General features: G+C 40.8%; 1 protein-coding gene across 1 annotated transcript in view; it reads left to right on the top strand.

Annotated features, from left to right (window-relative positions):
• Positions 1-27,481, top strand: part of PACRG (parkin coregulated) — a 645,102-nt gene that overhangs the window by 382,052 nt on the left and 235,569 nt on the right. Inside the window, exon 4 of the mRNA XM_066605428.1 lies at positions 10,266-10,415. Coding sequence (XP_066461525.1) covers positions 10,266-10,415 — 150 coding nt within the window. The remainder of the gene's footprint in view (positions 1-10,265; positions 10,416-27,481) is intronic.

Genomic DNA, 27,481 nt, shown 5'->3' with positions numbered 1-27,481 from the left:
GGAGGTGAGGGTGTGGGTGCAGGCCAGGAGACGGTAGTGCCTGTGTCCTCAGAGGGGGGTTGGATCTCAGTGGCAGGTTGGGGCACAGGGGGAGAGGCAGCGGTGCAAACCGGAGGTGGTGAACGGCCTTCGTCCCACCTTGTGGGGTGCTTGGCCATCATATGTCTGCGCATGCTGGTGGTAGTGAGGCTGGTGGTGGTGGCTCCTCGGCTGATCTTGGCGCGACAAAGGTTGCACACCACTGTTCATCGGTCGTCTGCACTCTCAGTGAAAAACTGCCAGACCATTGAGCACCTCGGCCTCTGCAGGGTGGCATGGCGCGAGGGGGCGCTTTGGGAAACAGTTGGTGGATTATTCGGTCTGGCCCTGCCTCTACCCCTGGACACCGCACTGCCTCTTGCAACCTGCCCTACTGCTGCCCTTGCCTCCCCCTCTGAAGACCTGTCCTCAGTAGGCATAGCAAACCAGGTGGGGTCAGTCACCTCATTGTCCTGCTGCTCTTCCTCCGAATCCTCTGTGCGCTCCTCCCTCGGACTTACTGCCCTTACTACTACCTCACTGATAGACAACTGTGTCTCAACGTCATCGTCCTCCTCACCCACTGAAAGGTCTTGAGACAGTTGCCGGAAGTCCCCAGCCTCATCCCCCGGACCCCGGGAACTTTCCAATGGTTGGGCATCAGTCACGATAAACTCCTCTGGTGGGAGAGGAACCACTGCTGCCCAATCTGAGCAGGGGCCCGAGAACAGTTCCTGGGAGTCTGCCCGCTCCTCAGAATGTCTCATTGTAATGGAGTGAGGAGGCTGGGAGGAAGGAGGAGCAGCAGCCAGAGGATTCTGAGTTGCAGCAGTGGACGGCGCAGAACTGTGGGTGGACGATAGATTGCTGGATGCACTTTCTGCCATCCACGACAGGACCTGCTCACACTGCTCATTTTCTAATAAAGGTCTACCGCGTGGACCCATTAATTGTGCGATGAATGTGGGGACGCCAGAAACGTGCCTCTCTCCCAATCCCGCAGCAGTCGGTTGCGATACACCTGGATCAGGAGCTCGGCCTGTGCCCACACCCTGACTTGGGCCTCCGCGTCCTCGGCCGCGTCCACGTCCTCTAGGCCTACCCCTACCCCTCAGCATGCTGTATTACCAGTAATGCAGAAACAGAACGCTGTAATTAAATGTGCCGCTTATTGGTCTGTGGTTGGAGGCTGACTTCGCTTACGGAACGCCAGGAAATAATTTTGCGCAAGCCTGCTGTAACACTTAGCTGGCTGCGTATGAATTTGGAGAACTACTACACCCAGCAGAGAACCAGAACACTGAGGACACTCACAGGCAGCCCAAATAGATTTTTTTCCCCAAATTTTTTTGCAAAGGCCCACTGCCTATATTCAATCAATAATCAATATGTCTTCTGTCCCTGCCTAAGCGCTTCTGGCCCTGGAGTATGTCAAAGAACTGCAGAGTGTTGCACTGTGAACTGCAATACAGCGGTGATTTCACAGCCTAGACAGAGCCAGGAAATAATTTTGCGCAAGCCTGCTGTAACACTTAGCTGGCTGCATATGAATTTGGAGAACTACTACACCCAGCACAGACCCAGAACACTGAGGACAGTCACAGGCAGCCCAAATAGATTTTTTTCCCCAAATTTTTTTGCAAAGGCCCACTGCCTATGTTCAATCAATATGTCTTCTGTCCCTGCCTAAGCACTTCTGGCCCTGGAGTATGTCAAAGAACTGCAGAGTGTTGCACTGTGAACTGCAATACAGCGGTGATTTCACAGCCCAGACAGAGCCAGGAAATAATTTTGCGCAAGCCTGCTGTAACACTTAGCTGGCTGCGTATGAATTTGGAGAACTACTACACCCAACACAGACCCAGAACACTGAGGACAGTCACAGGCAGCCCAAATAGATTTTTTTCCCCAAATTTTTTTGCAAAGGCCCACTGCCTATATTCAATCAATATGTCTTCTGTCCCTGCCTAAGCGCTTCTGACCCTGGAGTATTACTGCAGGGCGCAATGCTCTGCACGGGCGATATACCAAAAAAAAAAAAAGTGCAACACTGCAAAAAGCAGCCTCCACAGTACTGCACACGGTTAGATGTGGCCCTAAGAAGGACCGTTGGGGTTCTTGAAGCCTAAAATACTCCTAACACTCTCCCTATAGCAGCTCCAACAAGATAGCACTTTCCCTCTTCTATGTCAGAACGCAGCTGTGGCGAGCCGCGGGAGGGGCCGATTTTTATACTCGGGTGACACCTGATCTCGCCAGCCACTCACTGCAGGGGGGTGGTATAGGGCTTGAACGTCGCAGGGGGAAGTTGTAATGCCTTCCCTGTCTTTCAATTGGCCAGAAAAGCGCGCTAACGTCACAGAGAGGAAAGTGAAAGTAACCCGAACACTGCATGGTACTCGTTACGAGTAACGAGCATCTCGAACACGCTAATACTCGAACGAGTATCAAGCTCGGACGAGTACGTTCGCTCATCTCTAGTGTCAATTCACAGAAAAATATTAAAAATTATTACACTCTACAGCAAGCAATGAAATTCAGTCATCTCCGTTATAAACCAGAGACTGGAAGGGGAAATGCATACAATGCCTTATCTGAGCGAATAGTGTTATCTATCATGCCTTATCTAGGCATTCAGCAGTACAATCAAACTGTCATTAAATCCTACACCATTTGCCCCAGTCTACACAGCAAAGCTGACAGGTGAGCTATTGTGTGTTCTTTTAGTGATCAGTATGAAAACTAGTATATTTCAAGGATTCTCATTTTATATGCACTTAGTCATACAGAAATTTAAGAAGAATACAAATGAAATATATTTATAGTAAAATCTGGTCTACATTTTAATATGCTGGTAAAATTTCAAACACCATAGAAATTGGTACTGTTTGACCAATTGCAAGTTGGGCAATGGAGCACTTTAAAAAAAAACCTTCAAAATGAAAACAGAAAAATAAATAGAATCCTATGTTCTATTACACTGCTGCTGAAATGTTCAGTCTGTTAATCAGAAAATATGACTTCCTTTAAAAGAGGTAGATATCACAGTTATATGGAAACTCACCTTCATAAATGTTTGTGCTTCTATTATTGTAGTTTTTCATGACCCATTGCTTCTACCAAAAACCTCTACAGTGAAAATGCTGTATTCAAAGTGTTCTGTTCTTTCCAATTAGTGGAACACTTAACCTAAAAGTACACGAGGAAAAAATATCTATTTACCAGAAAAAAGCTTTGACAAACTCTGGAAATATTCATGCAGCACAATAAATAGGAGTTTGGCAGACATACTTGGTTCCTTTACTCCATGATTGTTGTGAGAAGAGGGTTGAGCTTAGCTAATGGATAGGGCTTTCTATTGTTCAGATTTTGGACAGAACAGTAGAGCTGGGTGGGTTTCCTGCCGTGATAATATTGCTAAAATGCTCAAAGGATTGGAATGGAGAGACAAATGCTATATGTTTCTCTATAGAAATATATAGAACACTTGTTTATTTGTTTCCAGTTTTTACCCAAATGGCAATAGGAAAAAAACAGCATCATGAGTTCAGTGAATCTATTTTTAATAACTTGACCCATATGTACACAAACAAGGGGAGCAGTGGCTTCTGATACAGAGCACTAACACCTTAGGTATTCTACTAGTAATTATAAGGAAATTACAGTACCAGTGTCTCTGGTGGCGCAATGTGCCACACAGCTGTCCTACATGGTACATCCGTTAGGATCCTCACACAGCTCTACTACATCCATCTTGATTCCCACACAAGACAAAACACGGCTTGGCTCCTCCCACAGCAGTGATGTCACCACAGTTTCTTCAGTCCACCGGATCTCTGAGGGGATGGCAGGTTTGTGTCTTCTGTCAGGACTGCTGAGTTGTGTCTTCTGAGATAATAACGGCTTAGTTGTATTATTATTTTGTTATTTTTGTCCTCCCCTTCCAAGAGCCCTAACAGTGTTGCTCTTCTGTTGGTCAGGCTCTGCGTTGTATATATGTTGTAGGACCTTTGAAGACATCACCAGGGGGCGGAGCAACGATGTCACCAGAGGCAGAGCATAAGAAGCACCCACACACATATATACTCACTGACAAGTGGTCACTAGTAGTTTGATTAGAAAAGTAAATCTTTTAAAGGGAACCTGTAAGCACCAATGTGCACCATAAACTAGGTTATGGTCCTCATAGGCCAGGTTCTGAGGAGTCTGGGGGTGTAGATTTTATGTTCACCCAGTTTCCTGTCTCTGTGGAAGTTCCACCAGTGGAAATCAGCCCCAGTGGACACATATCTACAGCTGCAGAGATGAGTCCGCTGGTTCTGACTTTCATGGGGGGAAAGAACAGGATCGGGTGGCTGAGTGAGTATAAAAACTACATCTCCAGACTCCTTGGAATTTGGCCTATGAGCAACATAAAGTAGTTTATGGAGTTAATAGAGGGTGACGGGTTCCTTTAACGTATCATCTTGTGATAAATGTGTCAAGCAACTATTCTAGTTTATGATAATCTAGTAATCAATTCCATGTTGGCTTCTTATATTAGAGATAACATATACCAAGAAGGATTTTGATCGTATGACAACTGATAAAACTATTCATAAGAAAAGCTTGATTGTGAGGTGAAAACACATAACTTGGCGGTAATTACTTTCACAGAGTTGAGGGGCCACACAGACAGAAATGAATGTGCATATTTTTCATTGTGCAGTTAGTGCTTTAATTATACAGTATTACCTATAATTAATTCATGACTTCGTACAATCTAAAACAAGATGCTTAACATAATGCATCATTAATTTACTGCGGCATCTAATATGCTGTCTCTTTTGTGCTACTTTATAAAACAATTTATATTAATAAAATGTCTTATGAAAATGGACAACTGCTGCATTAAAGTACAATACACATCTGGTGTCTCTGAATGATATAAACATGACTAATTCTATGATTGCTGATTGTAGAAGGAATTCTTGCTGTGGTTCTCTTCCTACTAATTACAAATAGGAAAAGAGAGAAGGTAAAGGCAAATGTGTCTGATTGTAGCAGATAGGAAAGGAAGATGGTGCTACAAATATGATGTTGAGTCTGCTGTTTGTCACAGTTTTGAAAAGCTTTTCTAAGGCTTTTTCCACATTGGTTAATGCCAGTCCGTTAGGGTTTCTGGTAACTTTGACAGCAAGTTTGATATTAAAATCTGCAGTGCTATTTTTGCTGTCAAAATTACTTGAACCCCTTTTGAAACTTGACAGACATATTATAGGTCAATGGACTCCATCAGGATTTATCAGTATACATCCAAAAATGGATCCAGCATTGCTGTCATGGCTTCATTATACTGTAAATAGACACCATGACACCAGCACAAACACAACCAACACAAAAAATGAGTACAGTTGCAATAAAAAGTAAGTGAACCCCTTGTAATGATCTGGATTTCTAGATTGATTAATATTAAAATATAGTCTGAGGGCTTGTTGAGACGAAAGTAGTTGTCGCACTGTTAGCAACGCAAAAAGTTCACAGCCATAGGAGCTGTAAAGATCGCATGAACGGGCTGCTTCCAGCTACTTGAAGTAGCCTGTTCACATGATCCTAGGTGCGAGCTGCATGCTTTCAAGGCTTCCATAGGAGCCTATGGAAAGCCCACAGCAAAGATACGGCATGTCCTATCTTTGCACGCATCTCGAAGCCAACATGCAAGTTTGCACTCGCATGTCCAATCTTTGTTAGGTGCGTGCAGTTTCGCGCACCTAACAATCATGCATGTGAATGCTTCTATAGAAACCTATTGGTTCCTTTTAGAAGCGCATTCTGTGTGCTGCTGACAGCGCGAAAATTACGTTCGTCTGAACGAGCCCTGATTGTGTTTGTCTAGAATTGTTACTTAGATAAAAATTTAACATTCACCGTTGTTCAGTTCATTTCTCTATTTGAGCACACTTAATAAACATCCACAGTGCAGGCAAAAATAAACCTTTGAAAAGTAATACTCTGTAGTTTAACCTTTAACAGCAATCGCCTCCACCAAAAATTTCTTGTAGCTGCAAACAAGATTTGCTTAATATTGTGGAGAAATTTTGGACCATTCCTTCCTGAAAATGTGTTTCCATTCGTCAATATTTCTGGTATGCCTTAAATGCACAGCCCTCTTCAGGTCATGCCACAGCATCTCAATAGGGTTAAGGTCAGGATTCTGGCTCAGCCATTCCAAAATGCAAACCTTCTTTTACAAACATTCTTTAATTGATATACTTATGTGCGTTGGATCATTAATTGATTGCATCACCCAGCGTCTCTTCAGCTTTAGGTCATGGACTGCTGCCTACGTTCTCCTGTAAAATGTTTGATACACCTTAGAATTCATTATTTTCTCAATGGTTTTAAGGCATCAAGGCCCTCAGGTATCAAAGCAGCCCCAATTGAGATACTGCCTCCACCATGCTTCATAGTTGGAGGTTTCAGTGTTGGTTTGCAGCATTATTTTTCCTTAACATTGTGCATTTGTGCTAGAGTTTCATTTTTGTCTCATCTGTCCAGAAAACATTTTTATAGAAGCATTGTGGAATATCCAGGTCTTCTTAGAGAAACTTGAGTTGCTCAGGGGTTTTTGTTGGTGGAAGTGTTCTGTAGATATTTTGCTGTTACCCTTTAGTTCCCTTTTTACCTCTTTTACAATTTTCCATTCTGCTCATGGATCCTAAGATAATGTCCATTCTTAGGGAGAGAAGCAACATAATAGGTTCACACTGATTTGCACTACATTGAAACAGCATCCAGACAGAGCCCTGGATGGAGCTATAGACTTCTATTAGCGAAAAGAAGAGGACACCTGCAAACCTAGGTCCCTGAGAAGGTTTCTTTTCCTTACCACCATTTATGGTGGACAGAGTAAGTACACTATTGCTTCCAGCACAAATGTGGGTAAGGAAACCTGCTTACAAACAGATGGGTAAAACTTCCAGAAGGTCAACCATTACTGCAGCACTCCACCAATCTGGGCTTTATGGCAGAGTTGCCAGAAAGAACCTTCTCCTCAGTAAAAGATGTGACAATTCCACTTGGAGTTTGCGAAAAAACACTTTAAGGTCTCAGACAGTGAGAAAGAACATTCTCTGGTCTGATGAAACCAAGACAGAACTTTTTGACCTTAATTCTAAGCATTCTATGAAATAAACCACTGCTCATCACCATCCCTACAGTAAAGCATGGCAGGGGTAGTATCATCCTGTGTGTGTGTGTGTGGGGGGGGGGGGGGTCAGCGGCTGGGACAGGGAGACTGGTCAGGGATTATGGAAAGCTGAATGGAGAAAAGTACAGAGATATTCTCAATGAAAATCTGATCCAGAGTACAAGGACCTCAGACCAGACAGGAGGTTTACCTTTCGACAAGGGAATGACCTTATACACACAGCGAAAACAATACTGGAGTGGCTTAGAGACAACTATGTGAATGTCCTTGAGTGGCCTAGCCGGAGCCCCGATTTGAACCCAATCAAACATCTTTGATGAGACTTGAAAATGGCTTTCCACAGACAGTCCAACCTGACAGAGCTTGAGAGGATCTGCAGAGAACACTGGCATAAAATCCCCAAATCCACATGTACATATTTTTTTTCATACCCAAGAAGACTGGATGCTGTAATCACTGCAAAAGGGGCTTCAACTAAGTACTGAGTACAGAGTTTGAATACTTATGTCACTGCAGAATGTTACTATTCTTAAAAAATGTACAAAGAGTTCCACAATTCAGAATTTGTCTTTGGAAAAGTTATGATATTGCTCTCATAACAAAGAACACACCTCCTGTCTTGCGTAGTATAATTTTTTTGTAGCTCAACAGCTGTTCCTTGCAGCAGGTCCTTGCTTGAGTGTCCTGTTCACCTGGTATAATCTGTCCTTGGAAAATTTATAACATTGCTTTTAAAAAAAAGCTGCACACCTGCTGTCTTGCTTAGTGTACTTTTTGGTAGCTCTATATTTTTTCCTTGGAGCAGGTCTGTTCTGTTCAATTAGTAGAATTATTTATTGGAAAGGTTATGACATTGCTTTTAAAGCAAGCAGCACACCTGCACTCTTGTGTAGCATAATTTTGGTGAAATTGGCCAGATCCCAACACAAACAGATTTTTCCATTAATCACTTATTACTATTCGGAACATAACCATCGGCACAACCGATGGGCTAAAAATGTCTCCATGATTTTCTTGAACATAAGTATAACAGCTCTGTTCTTTTGCCAGAGATTGGATGATTGATCTATTTTACTTTGCGGAAGGCACTGTGACATCACCCCGTTACCTCGGCATTTTAGAACTGTTTTCAGAATCCTATGTTGATGAGAATGTGATCTTTCAGCAAGGTGGTGCTCCTCTTCATGATGCCAGGATTGTTATGGAATTTCTCGATGAGGCATTTCCATAACACTGGATTGGTTGGGGCATATGGAAGCAGGGAAATTGTTGATTCTATCACTCCTCATGCACTTGTTGGAAGGTGGCAGAAAGTGGAATACCACTTACATGTTTTCAGAGTTACCTACGGAATCCATATAGAACTTTAATGAAAATGTGGAAAGCTCTATTTGAGTTGTTCTTTAATTTAATTCAGGTTTAATAATATGCACCATGTTCCATAGTATAAAATGTAATCTTTTAAACCCCACAAAGTCTTTTGGGGCCCAAAGTAGGGGAATTTGGGGGAAATTTCTAAAAATTATTTTGGTGTAGTAAAATAGCAGAATCTGGTTCAAGTCCCGCTGGCGCAAAAACTTCCAACTTTCTAGCAACTATGTCAGATTATGCCACTTTTTTAGCAAAATGGATGTGGTGCATGGTTTATTGGGAGGGGGCGAGACTGCCCTGGCCTGACACATGCATAATTGTGTATGAGGCCTTAGTCAGAGGGGCGTTTTTTCACGCGATTTGCGGATCGCATGACGGATGCGCATCCGCAAGTCGCGTGACCGGGGCCTGAAAATCGCCCGAAAATCTGCTCCTAGCCGCGTTTCATTAGAAACGGGCCGGAGCTGTCCAGCGCATTGCATTCAATGGAGCCGGCAACAGAGCCGGCTCCATTGAAAGCAATGCGCTGCGGGCGAGTGTGGAATGAATTGTCGGGAAGGGCTTAAATATATAAGCCCTTCCCTGCAATTCATCCAGAAATGTGTTAAAATAAAAAATATATATATACTCACCTTGTCCCGGGAGCCGGAGTTCAGAGCGGCCGGCCTGCAGTGGGTGTGAAGGGGGTGTGAGTCAGAGTTGCCTCTGATTGGCTCAGCGCTGGGCAAGTCTGACTCACACCCCCTTCACACCCACTGCAGGCCGGCAGCTCTGAACTCCGGCTGCCGGGACAAGGTGAGTATATATATATTTAGATATTTTTTTATTTTAACACATTTCTGGATGAATTGCAGGGAAGGGCTTATATATTTAGGCCCTTCCCGATAATTCATCCCGCGCTCGCCGGCAGCCCATTGCTTTCAATGGAGCCGGCTGTATTGCCGGCTCCATTGAATTCAATGGGCAAACATCGTTCTTCACTGCCACAGCTGTTACAGCTGTGGCATAGAAGAATGATTTGTCTTCTATATGTTCTCAATGGGGTCGGCGCTGCTGCCGCCGCCGGCCCCATTGAGCGCATATAGAGAAGAGAACAGGAATCGCAGATCGCAGATAGGTGCGATCTGCGATTTCTGTTCTATAATTAATCAGACAAGCGCATAAAAAGCGCTCATGTGTCCGATACCATTGCAAAGCAATGGTTTTAAAAAATCGCCGGACGCATGCGCATGCGCAAATCGGGCGAAAAAACGCCCGTCTGACTAAGGCCTTAATGCGTACTTTTTTGCCAGAAGCTGGTGGAAATTACACCAGATATCTATGCCACCTCATAGCTGTAGATTTCTGTATATGCACCCAGAGTTGCTGATATGTGCTTAATGTATAAAGTGGTGTATCCCAACACCTCCTAACAGTCTGGTCAGAGCAACCCAGGTGGCTGGCAATTTGTCGATGCGACCATCCAGCTCCTCACGTTCCAATAACGCAACCACTTTTAGGGCCTCAGCTCATCTAATCACACCACAACTGAAATAATTTGCACTTCTGCCTGAGGTGTAACTGCATGCAGAGTTTTGCAAGAAAATGACAACTTCTTCTAGATGTTTAATTTTTTGATAAAGATTATAATATATAACTAGGCAGATTTCTATGGTTTTGCAATAATAACATTTTACTTCTTTTTTAGATGCTTTGAATATCCGTAATCGTCAAGTCATATGCACCACCCTCAAAGTGCTCCAGCACCTGGTTGTCTCTGCCGAAATGGTGGGTGAAGCTCTAGTACCCTACTACCGCCAGATTCTACCAGTTCTCAACATCTTCAAAAACATGAACGGTAAGTCTGGATTTTTGCATTCATGTTTAATGTTCCCAGGTTTCATCAAGAAAAGTGTCTAAATACAGATTGGATGTCTCTCATGAATTATTTTTTTCCTTAAAACCTTAACTGTACATTATCTTGCAAATTGATTCAATTTATTTTAGAGTAAAAGCAATCATCGGTTATGGTAACAATACTTAGATAATATATTTTCACAGCTAAATCCAAATCCATTTGGAGATCAGCTACCACATTTCCCAGTGCTGGGATGTAATAAAATTACTTTTTAATTTATGACACATCTCACGTACAGCTTATTAAACAAAGTACAGAAGCACTGGAGCCATTGTTTAATCTTCTAATAATTACATTATAAAGTTCTGTCGCTGGCTTTTGACAAGATGAGTGCATTTTGTTGTCAGTTCATGTGCTATAAACATGAGCTTATAATTTGGATGGGCTCTTGAAACAACAACATTCCAATTGACAGCCATTGTTACTGGTTCATTTGATTCATAGCCAGACTTAAGTGATAATGGCAGTTTCTTCATTTCTGTAACAAAGAAAACTTGCTACTTTAACTGTATTAACAGCTCGGTATTCCACATTCTATTTAGCACACAGTCACCATGGATTCTTTCTGCAGAACTTCTGATAGAATCAATTACTGCTAATTTAACTGTTCACTCTCTTCTGTGTGATGTAATATATGTGTAATGGAGGCCAATTTCTTATGTAATACTCCACCGATCTGTCTCCCTGTTGTAAGCTTGATTCCTGAATGTGTTTTATCAACCAGGACATGTTTCCTTCTGTAACATCTTGACTAATTGTTCTTATAATGAGACCTCCAGTAAATTACGCAATTTGTTGTGGTATATTAAAACTACAGTGCTATAAGTCTAAATTTCAATAGAAATCATTGTTAAGTAGGTACAGTTTTGCATTATAAGTAGACTATTATTATTTTAATCTAGGAAAAGAAATGCTTATGTTTTCCTTTATTTGGATATCAAAAATGACTCATTGTAGGTTTTTGACTACACCCCAGACCCTTACTTACTGTATCATGTCCTTTGCCATAAGTGGCTGTAAAAACCCAGCAGCAGCATATTTTGTTCTGCCTCCACTGGCTCCACTGGATCAACAGGCATTTTTCTCAAATGAAACAATGGAGAAATTAGTCATTTTGACTGTTGGGTGAAAAAGCTTTAGGTCAACAATAGAGATGAGCGAACGTACTCGGTAAGGCCGATTTCGCAATCGAGCACCGCGATTTTCGAGTACTTCACTACTCGGGTGAAAAGTACTCGGGTGCGCTGTGGGGCGGGGGGTTGCAGAGGGGAGCGGGGGTAGCAGCGGGGAACAGGGGGGAGCCCTCTCTCTCTCCCTCTCCCCCCCACTCCCCGCTGCGCTCACCCACAGCGCATCCGAGTACTTTTCACCCGAGTAGTGAAGTACTCGAAAATCGCGGTGCTCGATTGCGAAATCGCCCTTACCGAGTACGTTCGCTCATCTCTAGTCAACAACTATTGAATGCCTAAAGATGCGTTTAGAGAGAATGATTATCACGCAAAAAAAATCACTGGATCATTCAAATTTGAACGATAATTGTTTAGTGTAAACACAGCCAATGATGAACGATAATTAGTATGCTTATCATTCATCATTCATTTCATGTAAGCATGAAAATCATTGTTGGCTCATTCGCCAATCGTTCGATTTACATACCGATCGTTTAGTCATTCTCATTAAATGATTTGTCTGCCTGTATAAACTCTGACATAGTTCGCTTGTGCAAACAATAAAGCCTCATGTCCACAGGCCAATTGGATTTTGCATGCGGGAACCTGTAGCGGAATCCAACCCTCAAGTTACAATGGCTTATGGTTGCATGGGGTTTCAAGTTACAGTGGTCCAGGAAAGACCATTCATGTGTTTCATGTGAATCGGGCCAATCACTATAACTCCAGTATTATTGAAGTATTTGCAGTGATAGGCTGTCTGATAGCACCTATCAGTATAGTGCAGTACTACATGTTCTCTTCTGCTTTTTTCCTAAGCCAGGATGAGCTGCTACTTGGCATTAGGTGAAGGTGGCATTGTTGTATTTTTCTGGTTCACTTTGTTCTATACAAGATCCTGAAGACGCTCCTGTCCTCCATATCATAGAAAGTTATTTACATTCATTTCTGATTTTTATTTATAACAGCTTGTTTTATCTATTTTAATTAGTTAACTGTTTATTCTTCTTTAATATTTATTTTTCCTTATTATGGATAGCATAGTAACTTGAAACCCCATGCAACCATAAGCCATTGTAACTTGAGGGACCACTGTGTCTGACTTTCAAATAAAGTGTGCATTGCGTACAAAGGGGGACACTATGTAGGTAAGATGTGAGAGGAGTTTTTTAGCATTATCCCTTCTGTTGACTTTGATCTGTAAAATTAGTTCATGTGCATTCTCTATATCCCAAAATAAGTTACTTTAAACAGCTACCAAACTTAATACCACTCAGAAAATGACAACTCAGGGCTCAATCACGCGGCCGTACCTGAAGACGGACATCTCTCTGCAGCGCCCGAGGAAAGAACATGTGACTGGCTTCATTGCTGGTCATGTGTTCTTTCATCAGCGCTGCTGAGAATCGTCCGTCTTCAGGTACGGCTGTCTTCTAACTGTCAGTCACACGGGCGCATTGGCGCCGGTGTACGGGTGCCGATGCGCCCGTGTGACTGAGCCCTCATGCAGAAAGTGACAACTTATAATAGAGCAAATAAATGTCTGATGCCTAATTCCAGAGACTATGAAGAAAAATCATGTTATATTGGAAGACCAATAGAGCACACTGGTCAGCTATACAGGGTGATTCTCTTGCTAGGAAACCTAAAGATTCATCATTGACTTTTTAAATTTTTTATTTATGAAAGCTCTCTAAGGCCTCATGTCCACGGGCAAAAGAAGAATTAAAATCCGCAGCGGATTTTAACTCTTCTCCCGCACGCGGATCCGCACCCCATAGGGATGCATTGACCACCCGCGGGTAGATAAATACCCGCGGATGGTCAATAAAAGGGATTTAAAAAAAAATGGAGCATGAAAAAATCTGGACCATGCTCCATTTTCGTGCGGGTCTCCCGCGGGGACGGCTCCCGCGGGCTTCTATTGAAGCCTATGGAAGCCGTCCGGATCCGCAGGAGACCTAAAATAGGAATTTAAAAGAATTAACTCACCCGCAGTGGACCGGGAAGGTCTTCTCTTCCTCACGGCCGGATCTTTCTTGTTTCGGCTCGGCGGATGTGCCCGGCGCATGTGCGCGGCACGTCAGCGACGTTCCGGCGACGTTCCGCCGGCGTGACGAGTCCATCCGCCGGCCGAAAATAAAGATCCAGCCGTGAGGAAGAGAAGACCTTCTCGGCCCGCTGCGGGTGAGTTAATTCTTTTAAATTCTAATTTTCAGCGCTCATGTCCGCGGGGCAGGAGGGACCCGCTGCAGATTCTCCTTGTAGAATCCGTAGCGGGCCTGATTTTCCCCGTGGACATGAGGCCTAAAAGAAAAACTGTCTTTCTTGCCTATAACAACCAGTCACAGAGCAACATTCATTTTGCAAGAGCACTATTAAAGATGAGCTGTGATTGGTTGCTATAGACATCAAAGACAGTTTTTGCTTTAGGCCACCTGCAGACGGGTGGGTCGGATCCGGCGGCGAGGATTCTCGCCGCGGGACCCGACCCCGGCGCCTGCAGGGAGGAGCGCGTACTTACCCGCGCCCGGCGGCCCCGACTCTTTCATGTGCTGGCTGCTGGGCAGCCGGTGCATGCGCAGACCGGAGCTGGCGGCCGGGTGAGTCACGTTCCTGTGCGGGGCTCGCAGAGCCCCGCACAGTAATAGGACATGCCGCGGTTTGTTTGCCGCGCGAGATTTCGCGCGGCCAAACTGCGGCCGTCTGCATAGGAGTGCGTATTGTAATGCACTCCTTTGCAGGCTTTCAGTGGCGGAAATCCCGCGGGAAATACCGCCGCAGGATTTCAGCCCGTGTGCAGGCGGCCTTAGATAGTTTCATAAATCTCTCCCTATGTCTGTGGAACCATTACAACTCTCAATGAAGTGGACTATACCCGTGATGTTGAGGTGCAACCGCCAAATAGGCTTTTGACTCAGTGTGCCACAAACATGTACTCAGTTGAACAGTGTGTGTTTTTTGGTGAATGGGTTCATTTCAGAATAAGTATGGTGAAGGCAGTGTACCGACGGAACCCGTTTTCCAAATTGATGTAACAATGTAGGACAAATTAACAAAAGGTTACTTTCTCACAAGATGGTGTAACATGGCACAAATCTAATGCAAGCATGAGGGAAATTGAAAATTACTTTGGTGACCAATTAATTTAGAAGAATCTGTGGCTGCCAAGATCAGCAGACCTGACGCTACCTGATTTCTTCTTGTGCGATTTACTGAAGGGCTATTTATATAGTAGTAAGCCTTGATCAATTGACGTTTTCAAAGACATGGTACAGCAGATGCTTCTGCCATTACTAGCCTCACATTGGCAGATGTCTTCGCCAATATACAGACTCAGATACAAGTGCTTGGATGGTGGAGGGGCCATTTCTAGGCAGACATTGTTTTTCAACAGGCAAGGTAAATACATATCACGTTTCATAGGGAAGCATATAATAAAACAAAAAACTTGTTGAGGAATGTTTGGGTCTCCTAGTAATCAAGTCACCCTGTATGTTGAATATTAAAAGTAAGAAGAAAAAACTTTTTCAATTTATTACATAAGAAATATAAGCTATAAATAAATGTGTCCGGTGGCAACATAATACACCAGTACCCAGTGCTGCTAGCATGCTGGAAGGGAGCTGTGGCTCCTGCCAGTATTCACAAGTGGTGAGCGGCCGATGGCGGCGCATGCTAGTAGGGAGGGCTGTGCCGCCTCTGGCATGCGTGCCATAGGTTCGCCACCACTGCTATATACTGTATATAATCCTATTGCAAGTATAATTGTCAGCCCAAAATGCATGCATTTAAGTGAAAAAAAAACCAAAGATGTCCATAGCTTTTAAGCATCCTCAAAAATGGTCATCATGACATGAAACAATAAAAAGTGCTTAAGAGTTGTCATCTTTTAAATTTGGAAGTTACAGCAAAGGGGAAAAAAAGAGTAGACTTCCCCTTCCTTGCAGCAGCAGACTGAGCTACTTTGCAAAACAGTACTTTTACAAGATAAACAGCATCTCTATAAAATAGGTAACGGCTTCCTTCTGCCTGATTGAGATCACCCTTAAAATCTGTCTGCTACCATCATATAACCAGTGTGAGATATCTATTCCACGGCACTGATATATATATTTGCATGTAGGATATTGCAAAGAGATGAAAGGATACAGCTGATCCACTGCCTGTATATCAGTTGTAGACTCTTATCTGCCCTTATTTTGTCTGAGAGAGAAAATGTAAAAAAAATAAATAAATAATACGGAGAGATGCAGGCGCTTTAAAACCCTTTTGATTGTAACACAGTACATCATTTGAAATGCACTGAGGAAGTCGCTTTGATTGCTGAATATGTGTCATAATTTACAAGTATCCAGATGTTCGAGTCGTGGATCATTTCTATTCCGCTAAATATTCGTCTGCGTGCACACTCTTACATGAGTTTCCCTAATAATACGCCGCTGCTCCTGCTTACATAAAGCTGCCATATTCTAACCATCTTTTTGTACACATGCTCTTATCTTGCCCTTATGTTTACTTAAAATTCCTTTGATAATTAGGTTTGTTTATGTATATTGTACAGCATGGCAGACCTTGGCAACAAAGCTGTCAAAGTACAATAGCTTGATTGAATGAGGCCTTGGTGTTCTGGATCAAAAATATCAATTTAATAGAAAAATTCATACTTCAAAGAGCACAATTCTATTGAAGTCTATAAAACTAGTAGCACTAAAAATGAATGATGCTACTTTGCAAGGAGTGAGAGTACTTCTTAATGAGTGAAATTTAACAAGCATGGGCCATTGCTGTATAAGAAAGTCGTCATCTTTCATTTCTATGAAGCTGTGCATGGGAAGGAGCTTTCTATCCACTTCATCCATGCTTTCTGTTTCACTGTGTATCAATATCTAGTGTCAACTTCCCACAGAGACATTGCCACTTTTCATAAATGTTTGATGAGATTCAGGGAAAAAGAACAGCGAGTAAATGTGAGCATAAAAAAGACTAGTATTTTGAATGGTAATAACACTGGCTACATTTCTGATTGCAAATGCCATCTACTCTATGAAGGCATTGAACCGTTCGTATTAACATGTTCAAGAGAGAACACGCTACCCATTTACTGGTTTTGCTGTGTATTATTTAATTAAAATTAGCATTTAACAATACTGCTTTCCCTACTTTCTCACAAGCAAATTGTCAGTTAAGGAATTGCCTCATTAAGTGTTTCTTAACTACTAAACTTCATTTTAGTACAGATAAAAAAAAAGCGGTATTTGGAATTATAGCTCTTGTACATTCTATGATCTTGGCATTTCTAATGATCAACAAAGGCCTAGAGATTTCTTGATAATGTTGTTATTGATGTGTTTGTGTAAGATAGGCTGCAATATTTGTCTCCTGTGTACATAATTAGAACCAGCCGCCTAATCTTGCAGGTAATGAACAAAAACAGCTAGTCTAATGATGATGATTCAATGAGTTATATCCAAACATCAAACCGCTTTTTGACAAGATAAATCTCTTCTATGTTCCTGCTAGAGCTCTTGGTATTTGTATTGTACTCTGGTAATTGACTAAGTTAATATGAATAGGTTGTATATATATATATATATATATATATATATATATATATATATATATATATATATATAAAATCTAATCTTGTATGTAGGATACATTACATGTTGTAAAATCCCTTAAAGGAGTTGTTCCAAGTTTTAAACTTATTCCCTTTCTGCTCTCTGTCACCCATTGGCATGCATGAGATTCTAGGGTGCCAAGAGGTTGCCTTGGCAAGCAGAAGCGTAACAAAGGCTTCCGGATTTATTATGTATGGAAAGCAGAGTCAAGGTTAAATAGGCGGTTTGTTGGTATCATTTTTGCAGGAATAGTATAGTTCTTTACAATACAGAAGTATTGCAATGAATTATAAAAGAGATCAAGTGAACATATGATGAAGTTCAATAGCTGGACTAAAAAAATGTAAAAAAAAATCTACAAAGCGTTATTAAAAATGGGAAAAAAAACTAAAAACCTATTCATAATAGACATCACCACATTCATAATAACCTTAACTATAAAATTATCATTTTATTCATTCCACATGGTGAATAGTGTCAAAAATCTAACAAAAAACCCAGAATTCTGTTTTTTTGTTCATCTGCCTCACAAAATAGAATAAAAAGCAATTAAAAGCCACATGTACCCCCAAATGATGCCTATCAATAATACAGCTAATCTTGCAAAATACAAGTCCTCATACAACTACTAGAGTGGAAAAATAAAAGTATTATGGGCACTGGCAGATTTAAGCACAGCAAAAGAAAAGATTATAACAACGAGTTTAGACAAGTGTTGTCAGCAAGAACCAATACCCTAGGTTTAAAATGTAACCTTTAATAATAGTCATTAAAAACACCCATAAGTCATTGATGCAATAATGATAAATTCTGTGCAGGGATTATCATGAAAATGCTTATCAAGTATATAGGGCAATGTCCATGGCAAAAATATTACTATTTGCCAGAAGTTCTATTGTACTCACAGTTTAAAGAATCACTATGTGCAGAAGGTAGTCAACCAATATATAGTTCCCTATTTGCATACTAACCACTTACTGCTTGCAAATAGAGTAGTCACCCTGAACAGGGTGACTCTGCTTCTCAATGCCTAAGCTCTCCTGCTGTCCACTGGTATTCGAAGTCAGTTTGTTAATACAACAGCATCTCAACATGTCTGCCCCACTCAGTGTTTGGTTTATTCAGGGGATATAAAAAGCTGCGGTACCACATGGATAGCTTAGCATGAATTCCACCAAGGGATGCACACTTAGATACCAATCCGTCAAACAATCAACTAACATGGTACTTCAATGTCACAATTAAGTTTCACCTACCTTAAGTTTAATAAGGGCTTATGCAACAAATAATAATTCCCAGAAAGTCTACGATTTTCATGCATTGGCTTAATATTATGAGAGTTACTCCAATAATTTTAGAGCTTTGTCTACTTCAGTCAATGAAGCTGCAGGTTCTAATGCTGAGAGAATCAGAATCATCTGCAAATAAGTTACTTTTATGAGTTTGTTGGGCTTGTTGGACAATTTGACTGTCCTTAATTTTAGAACTTGACCTGATGTATTCTACTGGATGTTCCATAATTAGGGAATAGATAAGGGTAGAAAGTGGACAACTTTGTGCCGTGTCATTTATAATGAGGAATGGTTTAGAAGAAGGCCATTAGCAAGTTCCTGAGTCTGCAAACATAATCTGTTGAAGATTCTTAAAAAATAATCTAATATCTCTGCTGGGTTCATACACATTATATAAATTATGATCACCTGCTGGGAATTCTAGGATTGAATGTATTAGTCTACATCCAAAGACTGTGACCAAGTAAGTCAAAGATTTTTTAAGTAATATCAGTACTTTATTTCCAGTCCTCAGTTCCAGAGCCTAGAACCTCACCTACTAAAATCTTTTCATAGTAAAGAAATCCATCTGATGGAGGTATGACTCCTAGAGAAGCGCTATATCGTCTTTCAGCTTCCCAAGATGACACACCACCATTGACTTCTTGCATGAGGATAAGAGTCCTTTTACACTCCAAAAGACAGCAGCATCCCTTATATGACATAGTTTGGCAATTGTGACTCATGAATCTGCTTAAATGAGCAATGGCGGATTATAATAGGCCACCCTAGGCTTCAGGGAAACCCATAACCATCCAAAACATCCCTATAAATAATTTGCTACCTAATAGCAGTGCTACTACAATGGTGCTCCACCAAACCCCAGGCCAGGCCTCCAGGTCATGTTTTTTGTTTTTTATTTTGTTTTAAATTCAGTTTTTATTAAATTTACAGTAATATAACATAGATCAATGCATGTTCAAAGCATTAACCATAACTTTTTGCATAACATTAAATAAATGCTTAAATGCTCTTATTGGGAATTGGGTGAGGGAGTAGAAAAGGTTTAAGGGTGAAAACGGAAAGGATTACATTTTTTTAGAAAGGAATCCTACTATGGCACTGGCGTAACTATAGGGGATGCGGTTGCACCCGGGCCCAGGAGCCTTAGGGAGCCCATAAGGCCTTTCTTATCCATATAGGGAGCGCAGTACTATGAATAAAGCATTATAGTTGGGGGCTCTAATACAGATTTGGCACTGGGGCTCAGAAGCTTCAAGTTACGCCTCTGGACTATGGGGTACATCTTGATGAATCAATACGTAAAATTTACACAGGACTGCACATATACGAACTTAGAGATTGTTTAACAAAGTCTAAGAAAACATTTTTCTATTACTTCTATAAGATTATACAGGATTAGTTTAGACCATGGGTCCCAGGTAACTCTTAATTTTTCCTGGGTTCTATTAGCTCAACGTGTTAGTTCTTCAAGTCTCCTAATTTCATTTACTTTAGCCACCCATTGGTTATATGTAGGTGCTTCTGTCTGCTTCCACATATTTAGGGCCACTCAGACCTGCTTCTACTGTGAAACTCAAGCACAGTACTCAGAGCACTAGAGGCAGGGGAAGAAGTGAAGACATTATGCTTTGAGCCTGTGCAGGATCACACTGAGCATCAGAAGTCAGTGTGAGTGCATTAATGAATTTAATGCCCTCATCTACCAGTGCCTGGAGTTTTAGGAGCAGGTCCGAACTCTCTACCATTGGCCATAGAAGGAACCCTATATTATATCGGGTACAAAGAGGGCTCTAGTACAATTTGGGGAATAGACAGGGCGCTTGTATTAATTTGGGCCATAAAAAGCGGATATCACTATTACTATTTAGGGGCCACAACAGGGGATGTCATAATTACTTATCAGGGGGCCACAGAGGCAGTCCTATTACTCAGTGGGTACACCTGGGGGTCATAGTACTAAGCGGTACCATAGAGTCACTATTGACAAGTGGTGAGGCAGAGAGGGCCATTATTACTAAGTGGGGCCACAATGGGGTCTAAAAGAACATTGTCGTTCAGTTTACATGAGAAGGGCCTTTTTATATTTTCTTCCAAATTTAGGGTAATCTATGTTGGTGCATGATCTGAAATAGAATGGATTTATGCCCCCCTCCCCAGAAGGGAATGGGATAGGAATATATAATCCTATTGATAGTAAGAGTTATGACGGGCAGGGAAGAACGTAAAATCTTTATTATTAGGGTAGAGAATTTGCCACAAATCCACAAGATAGAGTTGCATACACCCGTGGATGCATCTAATTCTGTTTCCATAGGAATTTTAAAGCCTCCACCTAGAATGAACGCCTCTAGCTGTTCAAGAAGATGAACTCCAAAGTCTGCATGTCCTTTTTGGGGGAAATAACTGTTAGCCACAACTATTACCTTTTGGAATAGAATGAGTTCAAGGAAGATAAAAAACCAAGGTCATCTGTTTTGACTTCATATATGACAAGTGGAGTGTTTTTGTATGAATAGCGATGGAGACCTCTTTCTACTTTAAATTGGCTGAACTACAAGGTATCCATGATTTAAATTGCTTATGATGTAAATCTAAGTATGTGTGAAGTTTTAAAATGTGTCTCCTGAAGCAGTGATAGAGAGACTTGTTGTTTATGCAAATGAAGAACTTGTATTTGGTTATAGAACAGATAATATACCTGAGTTGCAAAAACATTATAAATGCATGGAACTCTGTATAGCGGCAAAATAAAGAAGATAGACACCAAAAGGTGACATTGACCTCCGTGAGGGCAGTACAGCCCTGTACAGAGCAGTAGAAACCACATAAAGTAACAGCAGTCTGCTATACCTGGCCGAACCTATTTACACAGCAATTAACAAGAAGGGATAATTAAAGGGGTTGTCCCGCGCCGAAACGGGTTTGTTTTTTTTTCAATAGTCCCCCCGTTCGGCGCGAGACAAACCCGATGCAGGGGTAAAAAAAAACAAAACGGATAGTACTTACCCGAATCCCCACGCTGCGGCGACTTCTTACTTACCTTGCTAAGATGGCCACCGGGATCTTCACCCACGGTGGACCGCAGGTCTTCTCCCATGGTGCACCGTGGGCTCTGTACGTTCCATTGCCGATTCCAGCCTCCTGATTGGCTGGAATCGGCACACGTGACGGGGCGGAGCTACGAGGAGCAGCTCTCCGGCACGAGCGGCCCCATTCAGAAGGGAGAAGACCGGACTGCGCAAGCGCGTCTAATCGGGCGATTAGACGCTGAAATTAGACGGCACCATGGAAACGAGGACGCTAACAACGGAGCAGGTAAGTGAATAACTTCTGTATGGCTCATATTTAATGCATGATGTATATTACAAAGTGCATTAATATGGCCATACAGAAGTGCTGAACCCCACTTGCTTTCGCGGGACAACCCCTTTAAGCTAAGAGCTTGGGGAATGGGGGTAATCAAACTGAACATCAGTGTAGGGGAAATGAAATAAGGTGGACCAAACTGCTAGCAATAACATGGGCAGCTCAAAGATGCTCAGCAATTTGTGATGGTCCATAGGGTTGCGAAATGTAGCCCCTTTTCCATCTTTAAAGAGACTATAGATTTTGATTTTATTTTACTAATTTCTTGTATCAAAAACTCTCTTAAGTATGCTTTCATATAATCTAATATGACTAATTTGGATGCTGATGCTGCATTATGAGTAAAGAATTTATGTAAATGTATGCAGAATTTATGATTGGATATATTGGCACAAGCTTCTTAATACATTTGTTGCATCTATTGTATATAGTCTGAATACGGCTAAGACTACAAATAACTTCCAAAGGGTTGTTGATCCTGGGAGTATTCTGATTGAAATCAGGAAGGAATTTTTTTTTCTAAATTCGGTTTCTTCTGCCTTCCTCTGGATCAACATTGGGCAGGTAAGCACAACTGGATGGATATATGTCCTTTTTTGGCCTAACCTACTAAGTTTCTATGTTAATTAAAGCTTCATCAGGAGTGTCCATTAATATTCAAAAAGGATAAATTCAATTTCAGTAAAATCGGGAATGAAATTTAACATGAACAACTCTTCTTTCCCCTCACCTCGAACATCAGGAGAATGTTGAATCACCACCATATACATTAGATATTGGACAGTCCTGGTAAAATCGGTGGATTAAGCCAACATTCCTTTAATGTTTATGGCCCTTACTCTCTATGCAGTATGTCTATAAGGGCTACTTCTTGTAATGTTCTTCCAAATGGTGAAAGGTAAGCATTGTTAGCATCCGTAGTAATATGGAATTTATCGAGATCTGGGTCAATTAGATTTGTAAAGCCCCTTATAACAAGAAGGAGACCATCCGGTACTCTACCAGCAGGCAGCAGTACTATTTGCAATAGCACTGACAAGTATGTTGGAAGTACATATATCGTCACTAATATACAAGGAATATTGTATGAAGTGCATAGCTTCTATTTTTAAGACCTTTTGGTGCAAGATATTAAAAGGACCTAGCTTTATGCTGCTATGTATAGTAGTTACAAATGCAAATTGCAATGCAATTATAGCTTAAACTTATTTACCATGTTATTACTTTATGTATGTTTATAGCATTGACCCAAGAACTTGTATATGAATAGAATTTGATTATTATTCAATGTATTCATTATAATGTATTGGATATAGTGAGGCAAAGTTTCTGCTCTGCTCCAATTAGCTTCCTACTTACTATAGCAACAAGCAAGTGCTATCTCAAGCTGTGATTGACATATTCTATTTTTAGTGCCAGCATCCGTTATTTCTTGCATCCATTGCCCTGTATTATCTTGTGTGTGTGAACATATAAACTACAGTATATTAATGAGCTGTTTATGGTTGCTAGGAAATTGTGAATGATCCCTATGCATGGCATAATGCTATGCTGTATCTTACAATATGTTGAGGAGGTTCAGGTTGAAGCTAGAAGACCATTCAGAGGTCATGAGCCCAATTGGTGCTTTTATTGGAGAGCAGTTGTTTTGCAGTATCCGTTTAAAGGGATATTCACAATATATAGCTGGATATATCTATATATATAAAGACGAAAGCCCTCACTGACTCACTGACTCACTCACTGACTGACTGACTGACTCGCCAAAAGTTCTCCAACTTCCCGATGTCGTAGAAACATGAATTTTGGCACAAGCATAGATTATCTCCAAAATAGGAAAAGTAATTGGGTCCCAACTCGATTATTCAATTCTAGCGCAAAAGAATTGGCGTCGAGATTTAACGTACATAATCTAAATCTCTCAGTTCCCAATGTCATAAAAACTTCAAATTTGGCACGAGCATTGATTATGTCATAAATAGGAAAAGTTAATAGGTCCCAACATGATTATTCAATTCTATGCGCAAAAGAATTAGCGTCCAAACTTTACGTACGGAATCTAATTTTCTCACTTTCCGGTGTCATAGAAATGTGAAATTTGGCACGAGCATTGATTATGTCATAAATAGGAAAAGTTAATGGGTCACAATTCGATTATTCAATTCTATGCGCAAAAGAATTAGCGTCCAAATTTTACGTGCGGAATGTAATTTTCTAATTTTCCGGTGTCATAGAAACGGGAAATTTGGCACGAGCATTGATTATGTCAAAAATAGGAAAAGTTCATAGGTCCCAACTCGATTATTCAATTCTAGCGCAAAAGAATTGGCGTTGAAATTTTACGCGCGGAAGGTAATTTTTTCACTTTCCGGTGTCATAGAAACAGGAAATTTGGCACGAGCATTGATTATGTCATAAATAGGAAAAGCTAATGGGTCCCAACTCGATTATTCAATTTTATGCGCAAAAGAATTAGTGTCCAAATTTTACGTGCGGAATGTAATTTTTTCACTTTCCGGTGTCATAGAAACGTGAAATTTGGCACGAGCATTGATTATGTCATATATAGGAAAAGCTAATGAGTCCCAACTCGATTATTCAATTCTAGCGCAAAAGAATTAGCGTCCAAATTTTACGTGCGTAATGTAATTTTCTCACTTTCCGGTGTCATAGAAACGGGAAATTTGGCACGAGCATTGATTATGTCATGAATAGGAAAAGCTAATGGGTCCCAACTCCATTATTCAATTCTATGCGCAAAGGAATTAGCGTCCAAATTTTACGTGCGGAATGTAATTTTTTCACTTTCCGGTGTCATAGAAACGGGAAATTTGGCACGAGCATCGATTATGTCATAAATAGGAAAAGCTAATGGGTCCCAACTCGATTATTCAATTCTATGCGCAAAAGAATTAGCGTCCAAATTTTACGTACGGAATGTAATTTTTTCACTTTCCGATGTCATAGAAACGTGAAATTTGGCACGAGCATTGATTATGTCATAAATAGGAAAAGCTAATGGGTCCCAACTCCATTATTCAATTCTATGCGCAAAAGAATTGGCATCGAAATTTTACGTGCGGAATGTAATTTTTTCACTTTCCGGTGTCATAGAAATGGGAAATTTGGCACGAGCATTGATTATGTCATAAATAGGAAAAGCTAATGGGTCCCAACTCGATTATTCAATTCTATGCGCAAAAGAATTAGCGTCCAAATTTTACGTGCAGAATTTAATTTCTTCACTTTCCGGTGTCATAGAAACGGAAAATTTGGCACGAACATTGATTATGTCATAAATATGAAAAGCTAATGGGTCCCAACTCCATTATTCAATTCTATGCGCAAAAGAATTAGCGTCCAAATTTTACGTGCGGAATATAATTTTCTCACTTTCCGGTGTCATAGCAACGGGAAATTTGGCACGAGCATTGATTATGTCATAAATAGGAAAAGCTAATGGGTCCCAACTCCATTATTCAATTCTATGCGCAAAAGAATTAGCGTCCAAATTTTACGTGCGGAATGTAATTTTCTCACTTTCCGGTGTCATAGAAACGGGAAATTTGGCACGAGCATTGATTATGTCATAAATGGGGAAAGCTAATGGGTCCCAACTCGATTATTCAATTCTATGCGCAAAAGAACTAGCGTCCAAATTTTGCGTACATAATCTAAATCTCTCACTTCCCAATGTCATAGAAACATGAAATTTGGCACAAGCATTGATTGTGTCATAAATATGAAAAGTTAATGGGTCCCACCTCGACTATTCAATTCTAAGCGCAAAAGAATTAGTGTCCAAATTTTATGTACGTAATCTAATTCTCTCACTTCCTGATGTCATTTTATATAAAGGAAACGTTGCATGGTTACCTCCACGTGGTTTTTCCTGGGTAACGCAGAGAACTATGCAAAATGGTGAACATATCTTTTTCCTCAGTATCTCTAAAGTAACCACGACTTCATAAGATTTTCCATGTGAACACCACATAAACACCAGTACCAAATTAACTCGGGCGAAGCCGGGTATATCAGTTAGTTCATCTAATAAAACCAAATAACTAGTTTTTGCAGAATGATATAGTCATCATAAACCGACAGTCAGATTCATGTATAAATGTTATTATGTAACTTCAAACTTATTTTTGATATTTTTATTAGTTTGGACTGAAAATAAAGTTGCTGCTAGTGGTTAGTACTGATAACTCTGCTTTCCGAAGGATGATTATGTAAATAGAGGAAAGTAAGCCTCAAAATAGCAAGAAAAAAGTTAAGGTGGCTTTACCATCAGAATAGTCATCCAAAATAGTCACTACAGGAAGTGGCTAGCATACAAACAACAGTTGTTTGTGTGGTCGCTGTAGGAAAGTTGTTGGCTAGTCATTAAAAAACAGATGAATTGTGAAAAATGCTGTAAACATTCAGATTTCTTTTTCAGTTTTAGTATGCACTCCTGGTCTATAGCATTTTTTTTTCAAAATTGAAGTATGCTCTTGCATTGGCTTTTCTTCCGGCATATCTCCAGCCTATCAAAAACCGTGTGTGTGACCAAAGAAAAACCATGTTTAAAAAAATGCAGTTATCTGCACAAAAAAAATTACTTGAAATTTTTTTGGGTTTTTTTGGTAAAAAAAAAAAACACCAGAAAAACCTGTCTGAAGGAAGCCTTGTACAGGCTGCTGTAGCAAAGGGAATGCAGGATTGCTCATCTTATATCAATTATTGGGTTGGTTTTTTTTTTTAATTTAAGAAAAGTATGAATCACTGAGCAACTGAAAATCCGTCTGTTTGACTGCACCCTATGAGTGATACATGCCAGATAATGTGTAAAACAGAAATGACTACTTCTCCACATCGGCTATATCAAATAAACAGACACTTAGCATTACTGTATTTCATGTATTCTAAATTTTTCAGAGCATTTAGATATATATAGAAATGGAAAAACATAATGTGATTAGTGTATAGCATCCTAGGCTTTCCGCATCCCTAGAGGAGAATGAGTCTATTGCTTCCCAGGGTCTCTCTGCAGTATCAAGTGACAGCTGCAGGAAATTTAAAAGTGAATTGCAGATTTCCAAGTATGAAGAGGTTGAACATCCTCTCTAATTGCTCAGAGAAGGGGGCCGTGTTTCCGCACCGGGGTGTGAAAGAAAATCCAAGAGAAAGACTAAGATTCCATTGGGATGATTACATCCTTTTTCTTCTTTTTGTAGGACTCTGTAAAATGTTTTTGTAATGTGTCACTAAATATCTGTAAGCTATGAATTTCGTTGTATACTGTGAGATCTGCCAAGAAAAGCAGCTCATAATTTAGTATTGGTTTCCCTACGAGAAAATTATAGTCATTTTGGTGCGAACAGTGCCACAGTTAGCTTGAAATGCGGTGAGCTTCGAAACAGTAGGTGATAAGGCTGGCAACGATTAAAGGGTTAAGCCATAATGTGTAATTTGAACAGCATGTATAATTATGTCTGAGGAAATCAGAGTGTTCTAAGTATTGACAATGAATGAGTTTTATCGTTGAGACAATGGCAAAAAGTGCTATT

This window comes from Eleutherodactylus coqui, chromosome 1, assembly GCF_035609145.1.
Source record: "Eleutherodactylus coqui strain aEleCoq1 chromosome 1, aEleCoq1.hap1, whole genome shotgun sequence".
NCBI lineage: Eukaryota > Metazoa > Chordata > Amphibia > Anura > Eleutherodactylidae > Eleutherodactylus > Eleutherodactylus coqui.
This window is presented reverse-complemented; position numbering and strand designations above follow the sequence as displayed.